The sequence below is a fragment of the Oreochromis niloticus genome, linkage group LG16 (assembly GCF_001858045.2).
Source record: "Oreochromis niloticus isolate F11D_XX linkage group LG16, O_niloticus_UMD_NMBU, whole genome shotgun sequence".
Taxonomy (NCBI): Eukaryota; Metazoa; Chordata; class Actinopteri; order Cichliformes; family Cichlidae; genus Oreochromis; species Oreochromis niloticus.
Window position 1 is genome coordinate 24,610,681 of NC_031987.2, and position 18,195 is coordinate 24,628,875.

At 38.6% G+C, this 18,195-nt stretch overlaps 1 protein-coding gene across 2 annotated transcripts in view; it reads left to right on the forward strand.

Moving 5' to 3' along the window:
• Positions 1-18,195, forward strand: part of LOC100692506 (hydrocephalus-inducing protein homolog) — a 55,575-nt gene that overhangs the window by 4,028 nt on the left and 33,352 nt on the right. Inside the window, exons 4-33 of one of the 2 annotated variants that reach the window (XM_025903670.1) lie at positions 603-722; positions 1,001-1,135; positions 1,717-1,916; positions 2,247-2,371; positions 2,909-3,110; positions 3,293-3,470; positions 4,121-4,220; positions 4,516-4,634; positions 4,976-5,199; positions 5,365-5,432; positions 5,548-5,789; positions 6,189-6,289; positions 6,967-7,102; positions 7,789-7,965; positions 8,052-8,204; positions 8,824-9,062; positions 9,178-9,475; positions 9,584-9,727; positions 10,186-10,329; positions 10,673-10,765; positions 11,020-11,234; positions 11,996-12,170; positions 12,792-13,001; positions 13,958-14,140; positions 14,239-14,413; positions 14,803-14,933; positions 15,206-15,333; positions 15,682-15,818; positions 16,561-16,688; positions 16,796-16,909. In XM_025903670.1, coding sequence (XP_025759455.1) covers positions 603-722; positions 1,001-1,135; positions 1,717-1,916; positions 2,247-2,371; positions 2,909-3,110; positions 3,293-3,470; positions 4,121-4,220; positions 4,516-4,634; positions 4,976-5,199; positions 5,365-5,432; positions 5,548-5,789; positions 6,189-6,289; positions 6,967-7,102; positions 7,789-7,965; positions 8,052-8,204; positions 8,824-9,062; positions 9,178-9,475; positions 9,584-9,727; positions 10,186-10,329; positions 10,673-10,765; positions 11,020-11,234; positions 11,996-12,170; positions 12,792-13,001; positions 13,958-14,140; positions 14,239-14,413; positions 14,803-14,933; positions 15,206-15,333; positions 15,682-15,818; positions 16,561-16,688; positions 16,796-16,909 — 4,794 coding nt within the window. The remainder of the gene's footprint in view (positions 1-602; positions 723-1,000; positions 1,136-1,716; positions 1,917-2,246; positions 2,372-2,908; positions 3,111-3,292; positions 3,471-4,120; positions 4,221-4,515; positions 4,635-4,975; positions 5,200-5,364; positions 5,433-5,547; positions 5,790-6,188; positions 6,290-6,966; positions 7,103-7,788; positions 7,966-8,051; positions 8,205-8,823; positions 9,063-9,177; positions 9,476-9,583; positions 9,728-10,185; positions 10,330-10,672; positions 10,766-11,019; positions 11,235-11,995; positions 12,171-12,791; positions 13,002-13,957; positions 14,141-14,238; positions 14,414-14,802; positions 14,934-15,205; positions 15,334-15,681; positions 15,819-16,560; positions 16,689-16,795; positions 16,910-18,195) is intronic. The other variant, XM_019352404.2, reaches the window with a different exon arrangement.

The window sequence follows — 18,195 nt, forward strand, 5'->3', positions numbered from 1 at the left end:
TATCAGGTTATTTATAAGTTTTCCTCAGAGAACCAAACCTCAAAGTATTACTTTAACTCTGCAAACATTAAAATCACTTACCTAGCAATAGAGACTCTTGTGCTGCAAAAACAGCTCTGACCCTTCAGGTGAAGAACTGTAGACAGGCTGAGGTTGAAATAATGAGGAATTTGACTAAATCACAGGACATTTGGCTGACCACCAGTCTGGTGATTTTTCACGCTCATCATTTGTAGGGTTGTCACGACATTATATTTTCTCCCCATAATTGATTGTATATTTTAAAGTTACATCTGCACAAAGGCTAGGATTGCCTAAAAAAGAGATGATTAATATTATTGGCATCATACTGTGTGTCCATCTTCCACTGTTATTTAGGAAAAACATTTTTTCTTTTTACTGCTGGTCATTACATCAATATGAATAAAATGCTTGTTTAAATATTAACAAATATTGTCATGTGCTCACAAAGTAGCAAAGCAAATTCAATACGTATTGAGTACAAAGTGTAAGGCAAATGTGGTAAGACATTCTGTTGTTAGAGCCAAAGTACCTGTACCGAGGAAATCTAAAGCATTACCTCTGTATGTGCGTTTTGCTAGGGTTCTTTTCCAGATATAGATCAGCCGCTCTTTCAGCCCTACCCATCTGAGCTGGTCTTCCAGAATTTCACTCCTAGACAGACCTACAAGTTACCACTGCTGCTTCTCAATAATGACAAGGTATGTTAATCAAAAGAGTAATGAAGATTAAATTATTTTGAAATCAGCTTGACTGTCAAGCCTATATTTGAATCAGAAACATTTGTGAAAAAACACAGCCGCAGCATGACTATTTAAAAAACAGAAAATGTGTGGAGTGTGAAGAAAAGGTCATTGCTGACTGGAGGAAATCTATATAAGATACCATTAAGCAATGATTAATAATCACTATCTTTGTGCTTGTTGCTGTGCTGGGTTTTTGCACTTTTCTATAGTTTATGTTTATTTTTTTTGTTCAGGTTTCACGGCAAGTGAAGCTGGAGCAGCAGAACTCCGTGTATTTCAGCATTTTGCCTTCAAGTGATGCACGTAGCAACGTTGCACCAGGAATGTCTGCCACTTTCACAGTCTTCTTCACCCCACACGAAAACAAGGTACAAGAGACGTTTGCGTTTGATTGGACTGTGCAGCACAAAAACAAAGAAGGCTAGACTCAGAGAACGAAACACAATGTCACAATAACCACATATAGGATGAGGATAAGCTCATATTATCTCATATAGCCTTTACCAGACTTTATGCATAAACTTTAGGTTTAGGACTCAAGTGTGATTTATTTGGTTTGTTTCTTATTTACATTTGAATAACTGAGCAGCTAATGGACTAAACAGTTTGTTTCTCTCACCCCAAACCTGTAGCATCGGATGGCTGCCACTTCCCGAGTCTAATTCTGTCCGTGGTTTCTTCCTGTTAAAAGGGAATTTTTCCTCCCCACTGTCACAAAGTGCTTGCTGATGGGGGTTTCTCTATTTTACTGTAGGGTCTTTGCTGTACAACATAAAGTCTCTAGAGCCGACTTCTGTTGTGAATTGAACTGAAATGAATTGAATCAAACTGGATTAAACTGAACTGCTTGCGTGCCCAAATTCAGTGGCAAAAAATTATTTAACAACTGATATAATAAAGTATATAGAGTTTGCATGTTTGCAGCAGGCTTTTCTCCTTGTCTACGCAGGACTACCACCATAGACTGGTTTGTGTGACAGAGAGGGAAAAGTTTGAGATTCCAATCCGGGCCATTGGGCCACGTGCCATTCTTGACTTTCGAGACAAGCTCGACTTGCCCGTGTGTCCCGTGAAAGCTTCAACTGAGAAGACTCAACTTGTTTGTAATGCAGGAAACAGCAAAGCCAAATTCAGGCTCCACACAGAGAGGTGAGAGTCAGCACAAGAAGGGCTTATGTCTATGTTTTGGAGTAATTTTCTATATTTTACTGTACAACAGTAAAACAGTCATTCTTGTGCCCAGTGAAAAGTTATTTTTAAAGTTCAGTTTGTGAAAACTGAAAAGCTCAGTTAAATACATTTGAGAAAAAATCCAGAATCATAAGTGAACAGAAAACATTTTTTTTACCTACTTATCAAAAATGACATGATGGAGTCTTGGGTATGCCTTTAACTAGACTTTGCGGTACTTCTTGTTGAGTCTGGTTAAAAATTTGCTCTTCCTCTGTCAGTTTCTAAAACAGTAACCTATAATTGCAGGCCTTTTTCAGTGACACCCGAGTTTGGGACGCTTGATGTTGGCGAGAGCATGCAGGTGACTGTGGTTTTCCACCCAATGAACACAGGAAACCACAGGCAGGATCTGTTGCTGCACTACCATACTGGTGAGAAAACAAAACTGTGACATCAATGAGACTTGTGTTAAAGACTCTTCAACCTAAGATGTAACAGATAAATACATACTAATAAGGGGCTTGCGAGAGGAGTGCGTGTGTGTTTGTTGGTTAGGGGGCCAGTGAAGTCAAAGGTGACATACTGTAGGTGATGAAAGAGAATATAGCCAGTCCTTAGGGACAGAAGATTCAGCTCATAATGGCTGTATTATATCACATTTCCTGCTCAGTATGGCTACCTCCGAGGGGCTGTTTTCTCTCCTCCCTGATTTCTTCTCATAGTACATGTCACATCTTGTGGACTACCAGAATCTGGTATTTGGGAATCTTCTGTTGTCTTTCAATTACACAGGAGTAACACTGTTAAATTTCATTGAAATCCTGACAGTATTCCTCCATATTTTTACAAATGACTAATCAAAACAAAAGTAGAGAAAAAAATGATCTCTTGATACCTATACTCCACCACTTAAGTGACCCTCTGGTAATTACTAGGTCATAATAAGCACCATGATGTCTTCTGATCAGGTGAAGATGTGTACATTAGCCTGCATGGGTCTTGTGAGGAACTGAACATCCACCTTGAACCTGACTCCATCTGGATGGAGAATACTTATGTCTCCCTGATCAGTACACGCACAGTGTCCCTCACCAACCACAGTGACATCCCTCTCCAGTACTGCTGGACTTTGTGGCCCAGCCAACAAGAAGAGGACCTGAGCTTATTGAGGTATTTATGCATGCGCACAAAATGCATTTATTAGAGCATGTGTTGCCAGAAATGAGCTCGGGTACCCATCACATTCTTTCTGTCGTGCAGATCTTTGTTCTTCTACTGGCCTCTTTTTCTCTCTGACACTCCTCATTTGCTATTTGTTATACTTTTCACTGTCTCTCCCTGCTTGCCTCTAGGGACGGCTCAGTGCTCCAGCAGAAGGAAGAAGTCGAGCTAGGACAGTTGCTTAAGTCCGACCCTGCAGGGATCCATTACCTCCCGCTGCAGTCCAGAGCCCCACAGGAACACAGAAGTCAGGATGCAAACGACTACCTCTTGGCCCTTTCACACAGCTGTATAACTGCGGAGCCTGCGGTGTGTTTGTGTTTCATTGTCTTGTTGTGTGTTCACATGATTTTCCTCTTGCCAGACTGATTAGTTGATTAAATGTCATTACACTGCCCATTGTTTCTTTTCCATCAACTCTCCTATAGTATGTCTGCATAATGTAATAGTTTTAAGTGGGGAGAAGGAACAGTGACCCAGCTCCATGTCTAAAAGCACGTGAAATTTGTTGATGTTTCTGTGAATCATTTCTTGCAGCATGCTCTACCGTCAGCGCTGTATTATTGCTGTGAGAACAGAATTCTGAAAAGGTTGATCAGATCTGATGTTAAAACTGTCACAGAGACTTTGTGATCAAGTCTGTTAGCATGTAAATTCTGTCTGATTCTTCTGTGACATTAGAACCACAGATTTGGGCCTTTCTGTCCGGAGACCTTTAGATAGTATGAGCTGTTCTGTCTTCTGTCCCCAACTCAGCCCCATTCCCTGGACAAAGAGATGGACAACAGAAAGTTAGGGAGGTCATCTGTGTATGTGTGTGTGTTTGCGCACGCACGCGCGTATGTGTGTGTGTGGAGTAAAGACTGACCAAAGAATCAGTTGTTTTCTTCTTCTTACGTTTTTGTAATGTTTGCATTTTGTTTCACTAAAATAATTATTGTTTTCTTTATGTGATTCAGGAAGGGGAAATATGGCCCAGCACCACAGCGAAGTTCACCATCATCTTCAAGCCTGAGGAGGCCAGACTTTATCAACAAACCATATACTGCGATGTCACAGGTCAGTGCATGGCTGGAAGAAAATTATGCTTATTCAGGTTTCACAAACACACACACATACAGCAGCAAAAGATAATAATGAATAATGTTATCAGTTTAATCAATACTTTTTTGTCCATTTTAGTCATGTTTACATTGTTAAAAAAATAGAGCATAATCACAGAAACATAGAGGCAACTTTTAAACGTCACATGCATAAACTCTGTGTGATGTTTGCTTTCCTGTGTCCTACAATTTTCCTTTCTCTGTCTTTAGCTCTGTTATAACTCTTTCATCATGGCTGTTTGTCATCTTAGGATGTGAATCACCGTTACCCCTCACAGTCAACGGTAAGGGCATGGGCCCTCAACTTGTACTTAACTATGATGGGATGAACTTAAAAGATTTATTCATAGGTGAAAGATTTCGTCAAGAGGTAAGAAAAACCAAGCCAGTGTGAACACGTTACGTTATTGCCAGTATGGCTCTAATGTATAATGCTTGAGCTACAACTTTGTGTGAGTTGAATTCAGCCTTGGTGGTTGCACTGCAAGGTTATAGTTCTTATCCACAAGCAAACAAAACAGCATATATTGTTAAAAAAGCTGTAAAATAAAATCAAACAAAATCAAAAGTTTTTCTTTTGACAGTTTTAATGCACAAATGTAATGCTGAGAGACTCTACCACCTTTTATCGATTCATCTACTCCATTAAACACATTTTGTATAGATGATCATTGTTGGGTATTTGTTCTCATACAAGAACTCTATCTTCAGGTGCAGTTGTCAAACAAAGGGCCAATTGATGCCCCTTTCAGGTGGTCAAGTCCTGACACTGCTTTTGGCCGCTGTTTCTCCTTCAATCCTGAGGAAGGTGTTGTTCCCTCTGGTGCCTGCCAGATAGTGGAAGTATCCTTCCGCAGTCCCATTCTGGGTTCATTCTTTGAAGATTTGCTGCTAACTGTGGCAGGACAACCTCAACCACTGACCTTCACTGTCGGGTAAAGTTAGCAAGCAGCAGAGCCAGTTCTCTGCCAGGACATTTACATCTAACAAAGCACAAATAAAAGCTGACCCACGAGCAGTGGGTCTATTACACTCTCAGTGCGTATTTTCAAATCTAATTGTTCCCGAGGTTTCAAGGTTTCTTTGTCTTTTCTTTGCAGGGGTTCCATCATTCGTCCCACAATCCACTTCAGTGTTTCAGAGCTTAATTTTGGGGATGTAGCCTTTGGTACATCACTTTTGCTCTTCTAGTTTTTATAACATATATCCAGAGAATAATGACAGACATCATCTTAATATTTTCACATTTTCTCATATTGGCTTCTTTTAATCTCCCTGCATAGGTTTTCCAGTAACAGTTGGTTGTACGCTCTTCAACCCGTCCTTTGTACCCGTGAACTTCATCCTGCGTGTCTTGGGAGACGGGCTGGGCTCTCCTAGTGTTAGCTCATTCAAACAGGTTTCTGATGAGTCACTGAAAGATTGGCAAGGTCATACTGCTAGAGATCTTCATCCATGCCCTGTGGAGTTCACGGTCAGCCCGGCAGCAGGGTCAGTGCGTAGCGTGTCCGATGTCGACATTCAGGTACAGTTTATTAACACCATCCCCGCCACTGACAAAATATTCCAGCAATCAGTGTTTTCATGTTATGAAATAGTAGGAAAAAAGCCCCAAATATTCAGTTTTTATTTTTTATATACATGTAAATTATGTAGATTATTTAAATAATATAAAAAAAATATTCTGGGGAATCTTGAAGGATTAGTAAATCTCATTGACATGTTTTGCTGGTTTAGAAAATAATCACATTTCTAGCCAGCAGTCATTAACATGGTGATTACCCTGTCGATACTGGGGTCTTTAGAGCTGAAGGTGACATTAATGAACTTTATTTCTTTTCCTTTTAACCTTAGACACTTGTTGTCCTGTCTGTGTATTGCTGTTTTTGTGGTCTTGTTGTATGTCTGTGTGATGTTTGTACAGGTCACACTGTGCTCCAACACAGTCAAGACGTACCAGCTGTCACTGGTGGTGGATATTGAAGGTGTTGGGGAGGAAATTCTGACTCTGCCTATAAATGCTAGGTACATAAACATGCTTAATGTCCAGACATACTCAAATAAACAGCTATTGAAGTCATTTCTGTCACAGCAAAATGAATCTAACATGTCATACTGGGCCCATGTACACAGATCTTTATTCTCTATTAGCCTAAGACTGAAGATCTTTTTACCTTTGAAAAGAGAAACTTAATAAAAAATGATGAATAAAAATGAATGACCATCCATCTGATATAGGAAAATGGAATAAAACCTCTTTGTTGTGGTGTCTTGGTTGGTGGATAAGACCCATACAATCCATGAAATGACATACATTACTATAATTTTTCTTTAAAAACATTCAAAGTATAGTAGTTTTTACTCAGCTATATTTGTCATTATAGATTAAACAGAGCATATTATGTTCATTACCAACTCTTCAAGTCGAGCATCACTTAAGGATCCCAATTAGTAGGATGAGTGTTAAGTAATCTCTTCTGTCATCCTTTTTCCTAAAGCAATGTAGCTTTTTTCTATCAGTAGTCTCTGTTGCACTTTTGTTTGTTTGCATCCATTGAACTTGTATATATAGCTGGTAAAAAATTTTGGAGAATTAATAGAGTTTAGGCATGATGAAGTGCAATTACAGATCTTTTATTCTCCTCCCCTTTTCCTTGTTTTTCTCCTGATTGTCTGACTTGCTTTTTTCTCTGTGTTGATAGGTGTGTTATGCCTCAGATTTTGGTGGATACTCCAGTGTTAGACTTTGAAAGGTGTTTCCTCAATCAACCCTATGAACAGAAAGTGCGGTTGAACAACCCCAGCAATTTGCCTGCCTGCTACGGCATGCTTGATCAGGTTGGATGGATCACTTGAGCAACCAAAATTATAGTTTACATGTTTTTGGCATCCACTAAAGTGTCTTACACTGTACTTTTACTTTTCAATCAATATGAAGTTGGAGCCAGGAGATAGTTAGCTTAGCGTAAAAATGAGAAATACCCACTTTTAGCTCGTCGCTTGTCACAAGGGGTCACCACAGGTAATAGATTTCTATATCAGATGCTGTTCCTGATGCAACTGCTAAGGGATTTGGGTCTCTTCCTTAGAACAAACTGGGATCTTTCACTTGTTAGGCAAATATGTAAACTGTTACAGTGTGGAGCCATGAGCATAAGATTGGAAATGAGCAAACAAAAGAACTGGCTTTGTCTAAATATAAAGCATTTCACTCAAAAAATGTTTATTTGGGATTAAGTTTAAAAAATTATATTCCACACAACTGTGTCATGTAACTTCTAAGAAAGCGTTCAAGTTTTATTTGTGTTATTTTGCTTTGGATTCATTTGGATTTTTGAGACAAAGGACAACAAAAACTTTCCATATATAATCAGAGACTGTGCTTCATGTATATATAAAGCAGAGATGAATACTTTGTGTACATGTGCACTGAGGCAACTTACCTAAACACATTTTGTGCCAGATCTGTGTGCTGACATTAAAACATATAATTTAGTTTTTCTTTTTGCTCTCCCTGTTTTCAGGAATATGAGGAGAATCCTTCACTGCTTTTAGGCAGTTCTGCACCTAGAGGAGTGATTCATCCGGGCACCTCAGAGGAGCTTCCTGTGCGTCTCCTAGCCAAGGCTGTTGGAACGCTACATCACACGATACGTATTGCTATATTTGGCAGCCCCCAGCCACCCCTGGTCAGTGGAAGTGTATGTGTGGGAGTGCAAGTTGTGTGTAGGTCTGAATACCGGCATGGTGTTTATTCTCTAATCCTCCTACTTCTCTTCTGTTTCAGGAGGTGGCCTTGTCATGTATTGGGCACGGGCCACTAGTTCACATTCAAACCACACAGCTACACTTTGGCAAAATCCCAGTTCTGATGGACATTGGCAAAACCCTGCTCCTGTCAAACCACTCACCTATTCCAGCTCACTTTACCACTCCAATGGTACAAACACTAACCCAAGAAAACAAAAATACCATTTGTGACTTAGACCGGCAGGCGCATACTATTTACTTATATCTGTCCAACCATAGATCTGTGCACATATTGGCAGACTGACTTTCTTAACTCCTGTAATTGATCAATTTTCAGTCTAACTGGATATGTAATTTATGAGGTAATGATTTTACTGCTATGTTAACCTTTGAAATAATTAGTTGCTGCTTAAATCTGACTCCTTCCCCGTGAGAATAAGGGGCTTCCTTTGCACTAGTCATTTTAAACCGAATTGTAACATTTTGCCAGTTCAGATAGACTTTAATGGTATAATGATGTAGTCTCACTGTTTGGTGTAACATTTATGGACAAAAAATGCTGTTAACCTTTACTGTTGACCAGACTTCAACTTTCATCTCTTGCTCTCTCTTAATCTCTTATCTCTCAGAGTTCATTCATAGCAAACTTTTGCAGCACAGTTATAGAAAATGCTCCTACTTGATATTTTCATGCATCACATTTTAGTGTTGGAACGACCTATTGGAGCTTCTACGCTGCCTTGGTTTTCTCCTCAGCTCATGATGTTCACACTATGAATAGACTCAGATTTTTGTTTCTGCTTCCTTAGAGCATCAGAAAGCCCTTTTGGCGTATTGAGCCCAGTGAGGGGGAGGTGCCACCAGGGAGCCAGGTGGAGCTCAAGGTTGTGGTGCATCTGAAGGACACAGTTCAGTTTGAGGGCAAGTTAGAGGTTTCCATACAGGACAGTCAGCCACTCACTGTCCTCCTGTCTGCCACTGGAACTGGCACTACAATTGTCAGTGACAGGCCTTTTGGTCCCAGCCTTGACCTGGGCACCCACTTCAGGTAGAAATCCCATTTTCATAGACAAAAACTGAGCTTTTCCTAGCTATTAACTCACGATGTAGATGTGAATAATATGACACTGACACTATCCTTTGTCTTTATTCTACTTTATAAGTCATGAACCATACCAGTACCACTTCAAGCTCTGCAACCATGGCAAGCGAGTACACCGGATGTACTGGAAGGTCGATACCTCACAGCCCACTGCAAAACTCTGCAAAGGTGGCAGCTTGCCCAACCAAAGCTTCCTACCCCCTATCTGCACTCTTAAACAGAGAGATGATCCAAGACGTGGATCTTCACTCCCTTCCAGTAGGGAGAAGTCGATGGTCAGCCTCAGACCGTCTCGTCTGGAACTTTTTCCAGGTGGCTCTGCTGACATGGTGCTGACAGTCTCTGCAGACGCCCCGAAGGTGAAATAGTTTGTTTCAAGTTAAAGGTTTGCACATGCACTAAATGACATGTTGTAGCATACTAAGCAGCATAGAACATGTAAAGAATGCTTCTTTTTGACAACGCAGGTTGTACGAGAACGTCTGGTGTGCTATGCTATAGTCGGCCAGCAAGGGTATCAGGAGAAGATCATGTCTGTAGACATTACTTGTCGCTTTGTGGCTCCGCTGCTCAGCATTTCCTCAAAGCAGCTGAACTTCTACATAAAGAAGGTTAGTCTTGAGCAAAAATTAGAAACAGTGCCTTTTCTAGAATAAATGCATATACTGAATGCTCTCTATTGTAATGCTCTGAATGTTGTCTGTATTGTATGTATTTTTAAATATTATCTAAAGCCTAGTTAAAGGCTAAAGTTAAATATCCATAAGCTACAACTTTGATAGATAGCTATGTCAGTCTTACAGGTGTCCTTAACGCATTTCAAGATTCACAACCAAATGCAACACAGATGTTGTGTAGTTTATGGATATTGTGACAGGATGTCTAGCATATTCCAAACTCTGTATAGTTTAGTGAAGGCATTTAGATTATTTGAAAATTACAGTAACTTAACCTTATTAAAGACATCATTAGTTAACAGTTAAGAGCTAGTTGTCGGTTAAACTGCAGCTGCTTCATTCCTGTCCTTTATTGTGGTTCATTTAATTAAAGATTTATATATGTGTTACAGGTCAAAGGGGAGAGTGTGCGGCCCCTGTATGAGAAGCTGATCTTGAAGAACGTGTCCTCTCTGCCTGTATCCATGAAGCTGTCGCTCATAGAACCTTTCTCTCTGTGTGAGGCCCCAGGGCAGCGCAGTACAGCCACCACTAAGGTGCACATTGTTGTTTGCTAGTTGTTTTCATTTCAAGTTCCAGGAAAGCAGGTTTTCTTGATTCTCACTATTCTACGATATAGCCATACACTAATGTTTGTGAACATTTTTGTGGAAACGTCTGTGGTGATGATTGAATGATCCTGATTAGACGAATATTTCTGTTAAACTTGGGTCCTGTGGCAGAATTATAATATATAAATAAATAAATAAATAATTTTATTAAATGATTTCTTTCTTCCAGGTGCAAGACCATGCTCTGTGAAAGAAGTGCTCTTACACTGATTTGCCCAATATACTGAAGTGCTATAACTCCAATAATAATGTTGTGTATTTTTTTCAGTCTGTGGTTTTAGGCGACAAGTGTGAGGCTGAGTTGTGGGTATGCTTTAATCCAGCTTTCTATAAGGATCGAGTGTCACACATTGTGGATGAGGTAACTATGGTACAGCCTCTTTTGATATAACATGCTGTTATCTTCTTTCAGTTGTGCATTTTTGAGCAGTGGCTTATTCTCCTGGATTTACATTGAAATTAAATAGGCTGAAATTAAAAACTTTTGTTGTTTTTTTACTCATTTAATGATCTAAAACTAATGTCTAAAACTAATTAAGCTATTCAAAGCCTTGGCTTTGAATAAATGTTCACTTAATAACATAGTTTTTCCCTCTTTCTTGAAATGTTTTTCAGTATCTTGAGGTAAATTACTTGGGACACCCACAGCAGGATGTAGTGGACCTGCATGCTGAGGTCCACTACCCCAACCTCGACTTCCCCTCCACCACTGTAGATTTTGACTGTGTGTTAAACTGCACAGAAACTCACAAAATAATGACCATCACAAACTGTTCCCTGCTTCCTGTGTCCTATTACTGGACCTTTCTGGATGACCACATTAACACCAGGTACAGTCACACAGAATCTGCCCAAACAGTATTAGAACATGTATCACATTTATAAACCAGGCACTGCAGCTTCATGTTGTATAATTGTAAAGTGATTGTGTAATAAGTCTTTTAAACCCAGAATTGTTCTGTTTTAGATGTTATGTGGGTGAGAAACAGCCAGCCACATCACTTAAGAAAGAGATTAAAGTGCTGTTACAGTGTTAATACAGAACCTATTTGGATATTTATTTTGACCAAGTAGTCTAGAGTCAAGTTTGAGATCAAATATCTGACAGCTAAAGCTTGGCCAAAACTGGGTCATGCAACAGGACAAGAATTCCAAGCTCACCAGCAAATCCACAACAGAATCATGTGTGTTTGTATAAACATGACCAAAATAGTTCAGTGAGTTAACTAATTTCTAGTATCTGTACTTTAAAAAAAAAAAAAAATCTTGGCTCTGTAAGATGCCAAAGTGAGGAAATATCCTGAATATTTTAACTTCAGATCTGAGTAAAGTTCTCTTAAAGGGAGAGGAAATACAACTGCACGATCAACTGATTCTGATTTTAAAAAATGAAATAATGGGTCCACTTCAAGAAGATCTTGAATTTGTTTGGGTTTTTTTCCACCAAGATGCTAAAAGACAGTATCATATTTTTCCTTCATTGCAGATAATTTTTCATATTTTCCATTTATTGTAAGATTTCAATGCATTGATTATGAAAAATATATTTTTAACTTTAGGGATGGTTTATTTGACTATTTTGCTCTTATAGAAAAACAGAGATGCTGAAAGGAAAAAAGAAAAAGAAGCAGAAACTTTCAGAAAGTCAACTGGAAGAATGGAGGCTCTCCTCTGCAACTCTTTCACCTGCCTTTTCAGCTCCTCAAACCCCCATGCTAGCTGCAGATCAACAAAGCAGCACACAAGGTCCTGTGCGTGTGGAGGAGGTAAGCAAATATTTCCATGTAAGAAATTTCTTCTTTTCTTTTAGGCGCACGAAACATAAGCAGACTTGTTATCAAAAGAAACTAGACATAACATTTATGTCCAGTTACTTATGAGTCCTTGCTAAAATAATACAACAATGCCATTTAAAAAGATAAAATAGTTTTATTGTCACAAGCCAGTTGTGTTGTGTTGTGTTTGTGGTGTTCCAAACAGATTACCAGCAGTGCCCTCTGGTGGACAATCCATGCAACATGAATAATGGTTGAAGGGCGTTTCCTCTGTCCTTTCTTTACTTTAAAATTTTCATAGTAGATTCATGGATGTAGTGAATGAAGGCATGCAGAGGGTTGGTGAGATGGTCCGCTGTGATGACGCTTAAAGCAAGCAGCTGAAAAAAAGAATAAATCATTTGGGCTCTAGTTGCAGCTATGATTTTGTTCTTCACTGATTCAATCATAGAGTATTTTTTTATAATCAAATTTAATTAGATTCTTGTTTATATATTGTAAAATTTTTAAATGTATTGTCCACCATCTTTCAAAACTGAGATTCAGAACATTGCTGAGAGTAAAACCTAAATAACATCTCTATGTCTACTGGTTTTCTTGTTGTGTGTGTAGGTATTTGATATCTTGCCGACACATGGTCATCTACAGCCTGGGGATCAGCAGGCAGTCACGTTCTCTTTCTACGGCCACGAAAATATCAGCAGACAGGTGGTCGCGCAGTGCCATGTAGAGGATGGGCCTACATATGAAATCATTCTCAGAGGACATGCATCAGAAATCAGCTACACCCTTGACACCACCCATTTGGACTTTGGCCAGCAGGTACGTATACAAGGCACCTTAATTCTTACGTTTAGCACCTGGTATCTTTATTCCAGCCAGCTCCATCTGTCCAGTGGTTAAAGTTCAAAGTGTGAGTATTTGGACTCTCAGCTTAAACACATTCAATTTAAAATAAAATAATGAAAACTACATTAAGGTACCAAATCTCAGATTTAATTTTAGTAAGTTTATATTAATATACAAAGAACTGTGTGAGGATGGAGCAGTTTTAACATGAAGATAACGATAAAAGAGCTCCCATTTGACTCAGAGCCTTATAATTCACAATAGTTTACATTTTAACTGAGGTGCAAAGAGCACAAATTATTAAAGGTAATAATGAGAATTCAAAACTGCTCAGATCCAAAGCATATTGCTTGGCAAATTGTTGTTAGACCCTTCAAGAAGTGAGTTGGGTTGACCTCTGTGAATGCCTTAGAAAGGGAGGAAGGGTCAAATGATATTCTGTGAAACATTTGAAATGATACCATGTGCATCTCTCAGCTTAGTTTTGAACACTTAGAAAGTTAAACACTGTATAGAAAGACTTACATTTGCCATATTTCTATACACCAATCAGGCCTAACATTATGACCACTGACAAGTGAAGTGAATAACACTTTTAATTTTTTTACATCATGGCATCTGTTAATAGATTGGATTTGATTCAGAGTAACATGTTTTTGCTTCCCCTGCTTGTGCCCTTATGTGTAAAACTATCCTTTCTCATATTTTTATAAACCTTGAGATTAAAAAATGTCCATTACAGTCAATGCTTTTTTCTTTTTTTATTGTTTTCTCTACCAAATACAGTATACTAGGTTACTAGGTGGAGTACTTTGTCTGTTTGCAGTAAGCGGCTTGACATGATCATTAATAAAAGTAAAGGTGCAGTTAACTTTAAAAGGCAGATGAGTGTTTCTTCTCTCCTCTTAGTCTTTGTCCTTTGCTTCTAGCTTTTTCATTGTGTAGCTGAAGTTGATGTAACCCTGACAAATACGGGCAAGGTGGGCTTCAAATACAGTATACACCCTCATAGAGAGGAGGAGGAGGAAGAGGTTGGTGAGAAGGAAGTACGGCAGATGAAGGTCTTTGAACATGAGGTCAGACCTGGTTGGCCTGCAGTTATTCCTGCTCAGGTGAGCTTATAAGTTTGCCATTTCAATTGTGGATGTTCAAAGCTATTTTATCATGAAAAGGATGGCTTTCCTTATGTGTGTGTGTGTGTTTGAGACAGGGTTACCTTGATGCTGGTATGGTACAGGTTCTCCGTGTACTCTACCTTCCGGGCATTCCTGAAGTGTTTAAGAAGAAGCTTCAGATGCAGGTGGCTTTCCTACCACTAGAGGAGATCACTCTGACTGGTGTGGGAGTGTTCCCCAGGATCAGCCTGAATTTACCACGAAACCTGTGTATGCACACACACATACACACAGATATGTTCAATCCAAAATCAATGAGCTAAAAGATGAATATTTAACTCATTCAAATTTACTTTAAAATAGTGCTTTTGCTCAAAATAAATAAATGATTCTGCATCAGACAAAAAGGGCTGAAACACAGTCAGCATAAAGTAGGACTTGTAAATACATATGATTGCATCAGTGTGTTACCATCTTATAGAACTATATAAGTATGTTGTCAATTATCCTTGTGAACTCCTATTTCCCTCTTTTTCTCTTTAAACCAGTTTTGTTGAAAAGCATCAAGCTCAAACGGTCCATAATAGACCTCTATTATGATAACAGTTCTTGAGGCACAAATTCAACTTCTTATTTCTGCACTGTGATTTCTCTTGCAGCAGAGGAGTGTTATAGTGACGTGTTACCGCAGGCCAGAACAGCTGTGGAGAAAGATGGAGTCAAAGAGAAGCTTATGAATGAAATTACTGTTCGGGAAGGAGCAGCAACAGAGGCGACGCGCACACTCACAGTCAGTACCTTCATATTAGTGACACCTCACATTTTCTATAATTTTGTTGAGGATTAAGAAAAAATACCTATTAATATGTATGCTGACTTGATATTGTGGACATGTAAGGAATTAATGAGGATTTGTAGGGAAAATTAAGCACAAATAAAATCCCTCATTGCAGAGGTATTTACAGTTGTAGAATGGTAAGGTTTGTTTCCTCTGTTGAGTTTTAAGTGTTTTTACCACTTCTTGTGTCCCCTGCTATTCTCTGTTCTCTCTTTGACCTCTAGTATGAAGATCTGCTTCACATGGAAATCGAACGATTGTTGGTCAAAAAAAATGCTCTTGCTGTGGCTAATAGCTTGCTGGAGACTGAAGAACCACAAGAATCCTTCAGAAAGTGGAACAAGCTAATAAAGTATGTAAACACAACTACACACATGCATTTTGGTGGAACAGATGGTGACTCTGTGTTTTGAAGTGAGAACTTTGTCAAACTGTGCTGGGGAATTTGTGACTGTTTAGCTTTTTTTACTTTGTGCACTCTTGATACGATGTCATTATATCTCGTTGAAAGTCCACAAATCTATAATATAATGTATACGATACTTAAGTTGAGTATACAAAGCAAAATTACATTTAGTAAAATTATAATACATATATTCTAAACATTTTTACAGACTTAAGTCTATAACAATAAATTATCTTACTAACATGCTTGTTTGTGCCCAGTGTTTTATTCTTATTATTTAAATTTTTTCCCCAGGTTCCAACTCCCAGAGTACATTCTGGATTTTGGTTTTGTCATTCCTGGCAAAGTCGTGAGTCGTGCTGTAAAAGTCAGCAATAATGGATCAATACCTGTGTCTTTCCATCCCACTAGCAAACATCTTGGGGACACAGGTAATGCAATGTCCTCTGACATTTTCAGGTCATCATCACTCTCTCTCTCTCTCTCTGTTAGACTAATTTACAAGAACAAAAGGAAAATAAACTGGATCTCTGATAACTCTAGAACAAAGATGAGGTAGCTGAACAAGTGACAGTTTTACCTACAAACACTTAGATGGTTTAAGAAAGATTACAACAAGACACAAGGTTACAATCTTGGATCGGGATAGTTTGTTAAAGTGGGGTAAGATTCATTGGTGAATCTAAATTGTCCGTAGGTGTGAATGTGAGTGTGAATGGTTGTCTGTCTCTCTGCGTTAGCCCTGCATCAGGCTGGGAACCTGTCCAGGGTGTACCCTGCCTCTCACCCTGTGGTAGCTGGGATAGGCTCTCCAGCCCCCCTGCAACCTTGAGAAGGATAAGCAGAAGAGAATGGATCAATGGATGGATGGATGGATGGATGGATGGATGGAATAAGGATATGTTTGGAAATGTAATTAAGAGAAATGGCGCTGCTTTAAAGCAACACCAAGTATTGATTTCTTGTAGTTTTTTTTTTCTAGCTTAATGTGTTCTGAATGAAGATAATAGAAAATGTAGATTTGTAGCAGTTTTTAAACCATCTTCATATCTAAAGCTTTTGTACACTGTGGTGAATTTAAGTATTCACCTCAAGTAAAAGTATACATTTTTTAATTTCTCTTTAATTTAAATGATTTTAAAATAATTTATGACTCTTTTTGGTTCCTCACAGGTTTCACAGTAGACTTTGAAATCATGAAGAACCAACCCCGTGATGAGACGAAGAGTTTCACAGTTAAATTTGACCCTCAAGGAGTCAACCTGAATTTGGGTTATACGAGTGCTATTTTCCCGATCCAGGTATACACAGGCTTACACCTGTATATGTCCACAAACTAAATTTGTGTCTTTTCACTCTCCCTCTATAAGTCTTTTTGGATCTAAGATGATTTTCTTTGCTGTTACAGGTCACAGGTGGTCCAACGGTGCAGGTGCGACTGTGCGCAGTGGTAACCATGCCAGCTGTCACCGTTTCCAGTGATACGATTCAGTTTGACACTCTGCAGTGTGGCATGTGTCAGGTACACTATGATAACAATGGATGATGACTGTGTGAAAGTTCTTTTCTCTTCCTATTCTTTTATCATCCAATATTTAATTTGAAATATTTACAAAGTCAAAAATTGCTGTGCCTTGAAAAATATTTTCAAGGCACAGCAATTTCCCCCCATTCTTTCTTCTAATTCCACCATAATAAGCAAAAAACAATACAAAAAAAGAGTACAAACAATATTTGTAGTGTATACAAAATCTTTACAAAAATCAAGCAAACAATAATAGCGATTCATTTCACCATCTAAGTGTATAAATAAGGCTCAAATATTTATATTAACTCTGTGTCTGCGTTTTTTGTTTTTAAGCTCTACTGTTATTCCATTGCATACTGTTTTTTAGAATAAAAATTAATGATACAAAAACGAAATTCACAACTTTAAGTCATGTTTCATCTTTTTAATCCATCTTTTATATACTTTATGTGTATAAATTGAATTTATTTTCTTCATTTGTGATTGGACTGAAATATGTAGGTAGAATCATATAACCATCCACAGTCGGATGATACAGAGAACCAGTGAGTACTTTCATTCAAATTAAATAAGTAAAGTAAGTAAAATTTTATTTATATAGCACCTTTCAAGACAAAGATCACAAAGTGCTTCACAAAAAATCAATAAAAATGTAAAAATAAAAAAACAAAAAACAGAATAAAGAACAAGCTAACTAAATGCAAATCAGAAAGATGAGGGGTTTTGTTTTTAGACCACTGAGTCCACAGATCTAAAACTCAAAGGGAGAGACTTCCAGTGTCTGTGGCCCATTCTGGCAAAAGCGCTCTCCTTTAGTTTTCAGCTTGTATGATGTACAGTAACTGTGTCCTGATAAGAAGACCTCAGGGACCTGCTGGAGACGTATGGCTGCAAAAGTTCAATGATTTAAGCTGGTGCTTGACCGTTAAGAGCTCTAAAAGTCAGAACCAGATGTCACAGTCTGCGCTTGCTGACCGTGTGGAGTGAGAATAGTGGAGGAGGAACATAACTCAGACACACAAAGGATGAGGGAGACCTAAACACAGGGGACACACGACAGACTCATACACCGAAGACATGACACTATGGACAATGTAGTGGGGAGACACAGACATGGGAGGAACCTAAACAGACAAGAACTAAATAGAGAAACATAGAACTAATAAATGCATGGATAACAATTTCAAGTTTAGAGCATGAAACAATGGTACTTAACCTAGCAATATTTCTTAAATGATAAAAACAAGAGCCTACCAGAGCTCTGACATGCAAATCTAAAG